Source organism: Elephantulus edwardii, unplaced genomic scaffold (assembly GCF_000299155.1).
Source record: "Elephantulus edwardii isolate Elephantulus edwardi_28Jun2011 unplaced genomic scaffold, EleEdw1.0 scaffold00083, whole genome shotgun sequence".
In the NCBI taxonomy this organism is placed as follows: Eukaryota; Metazoa; Chordata; class Mammalia; order Macroscelidea; family Macroscelididae; genus Elephantulus; species Elephantulus edwardii.
In genome coordinates, this window is record NW_006399833.1 from 5,911,304 (window position 1) to 5,923,926 (window position 12,623).

A 12,623-nucleotide genomic window follows, 5' to 3' on the forward strand; every position below is an offset into this window, starting at 1 on the left:
ATCCTAGCGCCACGCTTCTCCTCATAGAGCCCAGCCTCTCAGATAATCTGCTCTGCATACAGGTTGAAAAGGTATGGAGACAGGACACATACCTGGCGTACACCCTTCCCAATTTTGAACCATGCAGTGTTGCCCTGCTCAAGAAAATTACACTAGACCAGCCAAATCAAAGAGATGCTAAAGTAAAAGAAATGAACAAAAGATTTCAAAGGGCAGCTCAATAAGACAAAACAAAGTATTAGAATGTTCAGAAAGCTGAAATTGAAGAATTAAAAAAGAAGTTGCTTGTCATTTCTAAATCTGAAAGTACTTAAAAACAACTGAGACACTATGCACAAAATCTTGAAAATTCTATGAAGCATCAAAAGAAGGCAGAGGGAATACATAGAATCATTGTTTTTAAAAAATTGGCCAACAGTGAATTTTTTCGGGAAGTAGCATATGATCAAGAACCAATGGTAATAAAAGAAGAAACTTAAGATTCATTGAAGGCATTGGCAAAAAATAAGCCCACAGGTATTGATGGAATGCCAATTAACATGATTCAACACACAGATGCAGCTCTGGACATGCTCACCAGTCTTTGCTAGGAAATTTAGAGGACAGCTGCCTGGCCGACTGACTGGGAGATATTCATATTACCTAACTTGGGAGGGACTGGAGAGCATTATGCTAAGTGAACTAAATCAGTCACACAAGGACAAATACTATATAGTTCTTGTAGAATGAGTATGAAGATCCAAGGGGGGGGGAAGCGAGGGGTGAGGTTGTGCAGGAGGCTATTTAATAATGGGGTCACACAGTTTTGTAGGTTGATTGGTGAGGGAAATGGGAAGGATCTGGTGTGAAAAACTATTCAAGTTTTGTAAAAAAACTAGTATAAAAATAATGTTAAATGGAATGTATATGAATCATTGTATGAAACACAATGTAAATGAAAGCATGTGTATGAAAGAAGCATACTATAAAGGCATTATTATATGAAAATCAATAAAAGTATTTTTTAAATGTGAAAATTATCAAACAGATTATGGCTAACATTGATAAGAATGTGAATCCTAGAACACTTAATTTTGCTCATGCAAAACCTATATCTAGACCAAGAAGCTGTTGTGTGTACAGAGCAAGGGAACACTACATGATTTAAAATTCACAAAGTGTGTGTCAGGGTTGTATCCTCTCTCTATACATGTTCAATCTGTATGCTGAGCAAATTATTCAAGAAGATGAACTCAATGAAGAAGAAAGTTGGCTTTGTTAAGAAGAATCAGGATCAGAGGAAAACTCATGAATAACCTACTTTATTCAGATGACACATTTCTTGCTGAAAATGAAGAGGACTTAAAGAACTTAGGGCAGAAAATCAAAGAATACGGCCTTCAATATGGATTATATCTCAACATCAATACAACAAAACCTCTCATCAGTGAACTGAGATAGCATCATTAAAGGTAGAGAAAAAGTTGAATCTGGCAGCAACTTCATCTTAACTTCGATCCATAATCAATACCCTTCGTAGTAGCTTTTGGGAGTCTGCAGTTAGGGACCTCTTCAAATTATTGAGGAGCAATGATGTCCATTTGAGGACTACAATGCGCCTGATTCAAGCCATGGTCTTTTCAGTTACTTCCTAAGCATGTAACAGCTGGACAGTAAATAAGGATGAGCTGTGATGTTGGAGAAAAATATCCACTTCCTAAACAACATGCCTCTGGAAACTATGAACTTTGATAAATGCCTCCAGAAACTCAATGGACTTTGATAAATGTTGATAGTTGTAGAGGGGCTTCAGGCCTTTTGTTCATAGGGTCACTATGAGTCTTGTTCAACTTGAAGACAACAACAACAACCGAAAGAATAAGCATATATGTCTTGGATAATATGCAGCCAAAGTGCTACTTGGAGGCAAAGCTTCATCTTACATACTTTGGACATGTTGCTAGGAGAGGCTACTCCTTGGAGAGGGATATTATACTTGGAAAAGTGGAAGGTCAGGTAAGAAGGTAAGGCCATCAACCACATGATTTGACACAATGTCTACGGCAGTGGGCTCAAGTATGTCAGAGATGGAGAGGATGGCATAGGATAGGACAGATTTCAAACCATTGTTCAAAGGACTGATTAGGGCCATATTCAACTTGAAGGCACCTAACAAACAACAATAACTTTGCCTTTATAACTTCATCTCTTCAAGTCCCCATTGAACCATTCCTTCTTCACCCCTCATCTACCAACCAACCTCCCACTCTAAGCTCTAAAGATAAGTTTTTTTATCTAGAAAAGTTCCCTGGAGGCAGTGGAATTTGAAATCTGCAATGGAGAATTTATAGGCTTGTTCATGGTGCAGTAAAATTTACCTCTTCTTTTAGAGCAGTTATTGGTTGACATCCTTATTGGTTGAATTGCAGTATAACATACTAATGATGCCAAGAACAGGTTCTGTAGTCAGAATGTTTGGACCCAAATTCATATTCTGCTGCTTATCTACCAAATCACTGTAATGTAAGGATATTAACACATTCTGATGAGATTGTTAATATTTTTTCCTCATTAAGTATTAAGGAGAATAATGTGTCTACAGGTAGTAGAAATAGTATGAACTTTAGAGTCTGATAGATTTTGTTTTAAATCCAATCCCAGTGCTACCACTTACTGGTAACTGTATACACTTGACTTCTAAACATCAGGGTTTTGTTTTCTTTTGTTTATATATGGAAATAACAAAGTCTGGTAAACAAAAACTGGTAGAGCTGTTCTAATGACTAAATGAAGCAATTTCTGTAATGCACTTGGCAGAGTACCTGACGTGGTAAATTTTCTATAAATATATTGTTATACAAATGAAGTCACATAAAAACTTCAGTTTCATGTCTCTGTGTTTTCAGGGTGAACCTGGCCTACCTGGGTACCCAGGAAATCCTGGTATCAAAGGTTCTGTGGGCGAAACTGGTTTGCCTGGATTACCAGGAATCCCTGGAGCAAAAGGACAACCAGGCCTACCTGGATTCCCAGGTAACATCTTTTTCTTAAAGTCCTGATTTTTTGGTGTGATTTTCCCCTTGCATCTTCTTATTTGGAAGACTGGCTTTATGCTTCCCAATCAAATGCTGACTGGCAACATCATCTTGAACTAGTTATTCATCTTTACTTTGGCCAAATTTCATTCTGTATAAAATAGAATGAGAATTACCAACTCAGCAGGACAATATCCTGTGGGCAGAGACACTGTGTGGTGGAGTATTTTTCAATCTTTGACTGCTAGCCACTAGTCAATTAAAAGGCCTTACAATTTTCTAGGTGATAATATACACTGCTGAGCCATAGTATGCTGCTGATTCTCTTAAAAAGTTGTACACAGGCATACAGTTGGTAGCTGTTGGTAGAACAATGGTATATAGTTCATTCAAATGGCAATGACTGAGTCCTTAAAGTAGAGCAAATTAGCACTATTGTCAAGTAGGTAGCCTGTAGTAGATTATTGTAGTTTTACCCTGTTTGTGCTTGTGTTTAATTTTGTATATTTGGATTGTATATTTTATTAATCTATTTAGTCATGTATAACATAGAGTAATATAAGTTACACATGCTGTTGTGTACCACTGAGTCAGAACCAACCCATAGGTGACTCTCTAGAGGGTTATCAGATGCACTTTAATTGCAAGAGTGGGCATTGCCCATCTTTTTCCGACGGAACAGCTGCTGGATTTTAACCACATGCTTTTGGAGTTACTGCACAGTTTCTTACTAGTAGGTCACCAATTAAAGTGTACAACTCAATAGAGAAGTCTTACTTAAGTGTGTATGTATTTTACCTACCAGACATATCAAGGTATAGGATTTTTATCCTATATAAAACTTACTTGTACTCCTTCATAATGAAACTCCTCTGAAGTAGCTATTACTATGACTTCTATCACCATCATCTAACTTTGTCTGTTTTTAAATGTATATAAAGAGAAGCTTAGGTAATATTTCTAAGATTGATTTAACTTATTGCACATATCAGTAGTTTTTTATCATTGCTATTTGATATTATAGCAAAGAAGTATACCACAGCTAATTACCATTTTGTTGATTAACTTTAGAATTTTCAGAGTTGTTTTCAGTTTGGGATTATTATGAAATAATGACACTATATACATTCTTTTACTTGTGTTGTGAGGAATGTGTACGTTAATTTCTCTTGAAACAGATACTTAGTAATGAAATTACTGGATCAAAGTGATAGTGTATATTTAGTAGATAGCACCAAAGATTTTTCCAAATGATTTAATAAAGTACAGTCACAGGACAAATGCATAGAAATTCTAGTTGCTTCATATCCACACCACTGCTGTGCAAGATCAATATTTTCTTTAATTTTAGATATTCTTTCTGGTATGTTGAAGTAGCCAATGATATTTTAATTTATGTTATCTTAATGAAAATATAGGGAGCTCTGGTGGCCTAGTGGTAAAAAACTCTGTTGTATTCTTGAAGACACATAGCTGCTCCTCGGGAGAAGGATAGGCAATCTCCTTCCACGTGATTAACTGTCTCTGAAAACCTGCTGGAGGGTCAGTTCTGACTTGATGGTACACACAACGAAAACAACAGCAATGAAAATATACTTAATTTTATTTTGATTCACAATGAATGCTCATAGAAGCAATATCTAAGAAATCAAACTACATATGGCACTGGGAATATCAGCTCTAAAGAAGCTCTTTAAAGTGTTAAAAAGTCAAAAAAATGTCACTGACTAAAATGTACCTGACTCAAGACATGGTATATTCATAATGCTTCAAATGTATGCAAAATTTAGAGCAGCAGATGAAGAAGACCAAAAAAAAAGTTGATGCCTTTGAATTGTGGTGTTTATGAAGATTATTGACTACTAAAAGAACATGGAATATTCCTTGGAAGCCAGAATGGTTCTTACACGTGAAGATAATGAAATTTCAGCTCAAATACTTAGGACCTGTTATTACGAGAGGCTCAACCCTTGAGAATTACATCATGCTTGGTGAAGTGTGAAGCTGCAAAAAAAGAGGACCTTCAATGAGATGGATCTCCATAATTGCTGCAAAACTGCATTTAAACATAGCAACATTCATGAGAGTAATACAGAATTGGGCAGTGTTTGGTTCTGTTGTATATAGGGTCAGAATTGTCTTTATGATATCTAACCACAATATCTTATTTTTATTAGTCATTTGGACAGTATTGTTGAAATGCCTGCTTGAGGTTTTTTCCCTCTCATTTTTATTGAGTTGTCTGCATTGTTATTTACTAAGAGCAGTGACTTATATATTCTGTATGAGTCTTTTGCTGGATGCTTATATTGCAAATATGATCTTCCTATTTAATGTTTGCTTTCAATCTAATAATTTTCTTTTGTGGTGAGCCAAACCAGTTGTCATCATGTAGACCTCAAAGCAAACCTATGCATGTCAGAGTAGAACTGTGTTCCAAGAGATTTTTAAATGCTGATTTTTTTAAATTAGAAAACTGATCCTTTCTTTCAAGGAACCTCTAAGTAGACTTCAATTACAAGCTTTCTGGTCTGCAGCTGAACACTTTTTTTGGTTTATTAAACCAAATGATGAACAGACATTGATAACTTTAATAAAGAACAGTGTGTCAATCTTGGCTTCCATGATTAGTATTTTTATGTCCTGGCACAGTGCTAAAGTGCTTTAGCTGCTTAACAGAAGTTGAGAAATAAATAACTGTAAAAATTATATATTAGACTCAGTCAAAATGAAACAACTTCTTTTTACCAAAAGACAACATAAAGAAAATTAATAGGAGAGCCACAGACTAGGAGAAAATATCTGTAAAATATATATTTGACAGACTGATACCTGGGTTATATAAAGAACTTCTGCAATTCGATAATAACAGAGTGTACAATCTAATTTTTAAAATTGTGAAAACTCTGAACAGATATTACATAAAAGAAGATCCATGAATTCCCAGTCAACACATGAAATTATAATCAATCCTATGAAAAACTAATCAATATAATAAATTATCAGAGAAATGCAAATTGAAGCCACAATTGAAAAGCAATATATACCTTCTATAATGGCTGTTATTGATACCTTTGAGCTGTGGTGTTGAAGAAGAGTATTGATTATACCATGGACTTCTAACATCACTATATGTTGTATGACGATCTGTAAACCTGGGGTTTTTTCCATATATTATTGTGAGTGCAAAATTATTTAGCAGGTTTTTTACAACATCACACTCTGTTCTAGAAATTTCACTACTAGATATTTACCCATGATAAGTTAAGACTCAGGTTCACAAAAAGTCTTATGTACAAATAACCTTATCACCTTTATTCATGATAGTAAAAAGCTAGAAATAGATCAAGTTTCTATACGTTGGAAAATACTTTTAATAGCTAACATATTGCAGAAAGCCAAATACTCACCCAAAAGTGGGTATATTTAAAAAGTGGTATGTATGTTCAATGGAATACTACCAATTCCACTAGTATATATGATGGTAGTTATTTAATGTGTATAAATATATCATTTTTGTCCATAATTTTTACCTTCCAAATGGTTTTCCAATCAGAGCACCCCATGCACAGGCACCCCTGTCTGTCAGTTGAGGTATGTGTACTGTTATGATGGTAAACACATTTCAGCAGAGCTTCCAGACTAAGATGAACAAGTAAGAAAGTCCTGGTGATCTACTTCAACCAAGAGTAAGTCATTGAAGCCCTATGGATCACAAAAGTTTAATCGTTAACCAATTGGTATTGCATAGGATAGGGTAGCATTTTCTGTTGTTTGTAAGGTTACCATAAAAGGCGGGTAGAATTAATGGCAACAAACAAAGAAACAACTAGATAATAAAAATGTTAAAAATAAATAAAAACAAACTGTAGCTAACTCTAAGAAGAATGGGAATCCCAGAACACTTGATTGTGCTTAAGAGAGACCTATGCTCGGACCAGGAGGCAGTCATCAGAACAGAGCATGGAAACATTGCATGGCTCAAAATTGAGAAGGGTGTATACCAGGGATGTGTCCCGTCTTTGTACATTTTCAGTCTATATGTGGAACAGATTATCCAGGAGGCTGGGCTCTATGAGGAGAAGTGTGGCATCAGGAATGGAGGAAGACTCATCAACAGTCTGCATTATGCAGGTGACACAACACTGCTTGCTGAAACTGAGGAGGACCTGAAGGGTTTGTTACAGAAGGCCAAGGACTTCATCCTTCAATATGGATTGAATCTCACTATCAAGAAAACGAAGATTCTCACCACTGGGCCAATTGGCAGCATCATGATAGATGGCTTGCTTGGCTCCACAGTCAACACTCTTGGCACCAGCAGCCAGGGAATGAAAAGATTAATTGCTTTGGAAAAGTATGCTGTCAGAGACCTCTTTCCAAAGTACTGAAGAGCAACAATGACAGTCTGGAGACTAAGGTGCACCTAATACAGACCATGGTCTTTGCAATCACTTGCTATCCATCAGAGAGCTGGACAATGACTAGAGATAGAAGGAGAATTGATACTTTTGAGCTGTGGGGTTGGAGAAGAGTATTGATTATACCATGGACTTCTAGTAGAACAAACAGGTTCATCCTGAAGAGGGTGAAACCAGGCTGCTCCTTGGAGACAAAGCTTCTGAAGCTCCATCTGATATACTTTGGACATGTTGCAAGGCAGGACCGGTCTTTAGAAAGGGACATCATGCTTGAGAGGAAAGAGGGACAGTGCAGGAAAGGAAGACCCTTGTTGAGATGGAGTGATTCAATGACTGGGGGAATGGGGGTAAGACAATGAGATTGGCACAGGATAGAGCAGGGTTTAGGGCTATTGTACATAGGGTCGCTATGAATCACAAGTGACTCAAAAGCACATAACAACAATTTTCTTTAAAATATTTGGCAAATATAGATCAAAGCAGAACACCTGAACCGACCCATTACAAAAGAAAAAATTGAAATGATAATAAAACAACTTACAACAACAACAACAAGAAAGCCCTGGACCAGATGGTTTTATTAGTAAATTTTATCAAAACATTCAGATAAGAGTTGTCACCAATTCTATATAAAGTATTTAAGAAAAGAGAAAAAGATGGAATTTTCCCCGACTCATTCTATAAAGCAAACATATCCTTAATACCAAAGTCAGGTAAAGACACCACCAAAATAGAAAACTGTAGGCTGATATTTCTCAAGAACTTAGATTTTTAAATCCTGAATAAAATACTGGCCAGTAGAATCCAACAGTACGTAAAAAATATAAATCACCATGACCAAGTAGCATTTCTTACAGGTATGCAGGGATGGTTCAACATAACAAAAACAAAACAGTGTAATTAATCATATCAAGAACAAAAACCACGTGATCCCATCAATCATCAATCGATGTAGAAAAGGTCTTTGACAAAATCCAACACCTTTTTCCTGATTAGAACACTCAACAAAATAGCAAATGAGGGGAAATTTCCTTAACAAAGCAAAATGTATATACACAAAACCAAGAGCCAACATCATTCTCAATGGAGAGAGATTAAAAGCATTCTCTTTAAGAACAGGAATTAGGCAAGGATGCTCATTATCACCTTTGCTATTCAGTATTGTATTAGAACTCTTAACTATAGCAATACAACATGAGAGGTAAGTAAGAGGTATCCAAATTGGCAAGGAAGAGGTAAAATTATATCTATAAACAGAGGATATGATAGTATGTTTAGAAAACCTTAAAGTCTCAGTGAGAAAACTACTGAACATAGTTGACAAATTCAGCAATGTGGCAGGATACAAGATCAATGTACAAAAATCAGTTGGATTTCTCTACAGTGACAAAGAGAATACAGAACTGGAATGAAGAAAAACAATACACATCACAGTAGCTAACCACAAGGTTAAATACTTGGAAGTAAATCTAACTAGACACACGAAAGTTCTATTCAAAGAAAATTACAAACCATTACTACAGGAAACAAAAAGAGACCTGGAGAAATGGAAGAATATCCCATGCTCATGAATAGGAAGACTCAATATTGTGAAAATGACAGTTCTTCCACAGGCAATCTACAAGCTCAATGCAATTCCAATACAAATACCAATTCCATTCTTCAATGAAATGGAAAAGGCAATTTCCAATTTCATCTTGAATGGAAATAAACCCCCCAAAATTAAAGCACTCCTGAAAAAGAAAAACAAGTTAGGAGGCATCTCACTCCCTGATTTCAAATCCTACTGCACAGCTATGGTGGTCAAGATAGCATGGTACTTGTATAGTGACAGGTACATAGACCAATAGAACAAAACTGAGAACACAGAAATCAGCTCATCTACCTATGGTCAACTGATTTTTTTACAAGGAGGTGAAATCAGTAAAGTGGGGAAATAAAAGTCTTTTTAACAAATGGTTTTGGCAAAATTGGAAAACCATTGGTGTAAAACTCAACCAACACCTCATACTGTACACAAAAAACAACTCAAAGTGGATCAAGGACACAGAAGTAAAACCAAGGACAATAAACTTTATCAGAGAAAAGCTTGGAAGAACTGTAGAAGCCCTAATCTACAATATAGTCTTCCAAGAATCTTGAAAAACCTACAACCAGGAGAGAATAAAATAGATATATGGGACCTTCTAAAAATCAAATCCCTATGGACATTAAAACATTTCTCCAACAGGGTATAAGGAATGCCACAGACTAGAAAAAATAATTGGTAATGATATGTCTGATAAGAGACTCATATCTAAAATTTATAGAATATGCCAGCGCCTCAATAAGATAAAGGCAAAAAACCCAGGTGCAAAATGGCTACAGGATATGAATAGACACTTCACCAAAGAAAACATTCAGATGGCAAACAAACATATGAAGAAATGTTCAAATGCTCTCAGAGAGATGCAAGTCAAAACAACTATGAGATATCATCTCACCCCAGCAAAGTTCAAAAGAGCAGCAAACAACAAATGCTGGCGAGGTTGTGGAAAGATTAGAACCCTTATTCATTGCTGGTGGGAGTGTAAAATGGTGCAACCACTATGGAAGGTGGTATGGCACTTTCGCAAAAATTTGTAAATAGAAATACCATTTGACCCAGCACAATTCTACAACTAGGAATATCCTTAAAGAAACCAGAGCTGCCACCCAACAATAGCAAAGAGATGGAAGCAACCCAATGCCTATCAACAAATGAGTGGATAGAAAAATTATGTTATGGAATGCAATGCAACACTGAAAAACAAGGAACTCATAAAATATTACACATACAATATGGCTGACCCCGGAGGACATTATGCCGAGTGAAATATCTTAGTAACAAAAGGATTAATACTGTTTAACACCACTGTTATAAAACAGGACTGACATGAGGGTTGGGTGGAAACCAAGAAGGGAAGGATTAAAAATAAACACGGAAAACAACTATGAGATATTATCTCACCCCAGTAAGGATAGCAAAGTTTAACAGAACAGCAAACATCAAATGCTGGCGAGGTTGCAGAGAAACTGGAACCCTTATTCACTGCTTTGTGAGTGTAAAATGGTGCAACCACTATGAAAGTCTGTATAGCGCTTTCTCAAAAAAATTGCAAATGGAAATACCATTTGACCCAGCAATTCCACTACTGGGAATATACCTTAATGGATCCATAACCACCACCCAAGCAAATATATGCACACCCATGTTTATTGTGGCTTTGTTGAGAAGTACAAAGAACAACTGAAGTGCCCATCAACAAACAAATGGATAGAGAAGCTCTGGTGTATTCACACAATGGAATACTATGCCACATTGAAAAACAAGGAACTCATGAAATAGTATACAAAATGGGTGACCCTGAAGGACATTATTCTGAGTGAAATATCTCAGTCAAAAAGGACAAATATTGCATAGTGCCACTGTTGTAAAACAGGACTGACATTGGGGTTGAGGGGAGACTGAGAAAGAAGGGATAAATAATGTCTACTGCATTGAAACAGATGAGGGAGAGAACTGTTTAAAAGAGATATATTAGGTATTATTGTTATGACAGTAGTCCAGAATGAAGGCTGCAGAGTGGAGTGGACTTGGGGGAAGGGATTGTATAACAATTTAAGTATTTTTCTTTTACTTTTCTTTTTTTTTACTATTTTTAAAAGTTTCTTTTATTAATTTTAATGAACATTTACAGAGATTTTGGATTTCCATTCATTCATTGTTGCACTATTTTCTTTGCCCCACCCCCAGTTCATTCCTCTCTTTTTTCTTTTACTTTTCAAAGAGAAGAACAAATTGGGGAGGGCAGTGTTGGGCGGGGGGAAAAGTGCAACAATGAATGGATGGAAATCCAAAGTCTCTGTAAAGTTTTATTAAAATTAATTAAAAAATTAAAAAAATAAACACTGTATTGGAATAGATGAAGGAAAGAACTGTTTAAAAGGAACCTATTAGGTATTTGTATGACAATAGTCCAGAATAAGAGGTGCATAGCAAAGTGAACTGGGGGAGGGGTACGGGGGAAGGGAGGAAATTATGCAACAATGAATAGATATACTTTTTTTAAGTCAACTTGGGGGAGTAGGGAGGAAAATATGCAACAATGAATGGATGAAAATCCAACTTTTCTGTAAACTTTCATTAAAATAAATTTTAAAAAGAAAAAATAAGTTCAGCAAATAAAAGCATTTTAATGTTTCTTTTCTGTCCTTCACTATTTATGTGCCAACATTCTAACTTATAATTCTAAATTATAGTTCTCAAAACAATTCAGTTTTTCTTTTATTTTTAAATTGAACTCTTTCCCTAGGAACCCCAGGCCTCCCTGGACAAAAAGGTATTGATGGTCCTCCTGGAAACCCAGGTCCTCCAGGTGAACCTGGTCCTATTGGTAAGTATGGAAAATAGAAATTTTTTGTTGGACTATATTAATTTTGGGAAAATTACATTTTCTGAGGAAAATGCAGTACAATGAAGCATAGTGATCATTTACTTAGCCCTCTTTGTTTATTAAGTACAAAATGAATAACACTTAATAAAGTTACTTCAAGTTTTTATGGGCTTTTTTCTGGGATGAGTTTCTTCAGGGAATCATTTCAGGTTTCATTTAATATTAGATGAGACGTATGATATTTTTTTAAATGGTAGGATGTAGCAATTGTTTCCCGGTTTATAAAACAAATCACTTCTCTTGACCTCGTATTGGATCTATAATGTCCCTCCTTCCCACCTTACTCTCTTGGATACCCTAAAGACATTTCTTTATATACCAATAAATAAAGCAGTTTTGCCATTGCTTTTGAGTCGATTATGACTATTGGGTATCTAAGGCTGTAAATCTTCCCTTCTTCTGTGGAATGGCTGGTAGATCCAAACCACTGCCCTTTCAGTTAGCAACCCACTCACTGAACACTGCACTATACACCAAGAGCTTCTTAAAGCCATTTTAAACTCCTTCCTTCCAGTTAGTTCCAACTCATAGCGACCCTCCATGGAGTTTTCAATGCTCTAACTCCTAACAGGAGATTTCCCGTCTTTCTCCCATGGAGCTGCCAGTGTTTTAGAACTAATGGAAATGCACAGCCACTGGGTTAAGCAGTATATCTCAATATGGATTACAGCACCAGAGCTAAAGCCATTTAGGATATCTTAGAAAAAAGAAAA

General features: G+C 36.0%; 1 protein-coding gene across 2 annotated transcripts in view; it reads left to right on the forward strand.

Annotated features, from left to right (window-relative positions):
* The window catches only part of COL4A5 (collagen, type IV, alpha 5), a 397,088-nt gene that overhangs the window by 328,796 nt on the left and 55,669 nt on the right, over window positions 1–12,623 (forward strand). For both annotated transcript variants that reach the window (XM_006889910.1, XM_006889909.1), the window contains exons 37-38: window positions 2,886–3,012; window positions 11,770–11,850. In XM_006889910.1, the coding sequence (XP_006889972.1) occupies window positions 2,886–3,012; window positions 11,770–11,850 (208 nt within the window). The remainder of the gene's footprint in view (window positions 1–2,885; window positions 3,013–11,769; window positions 11,851–12,623) is intronic.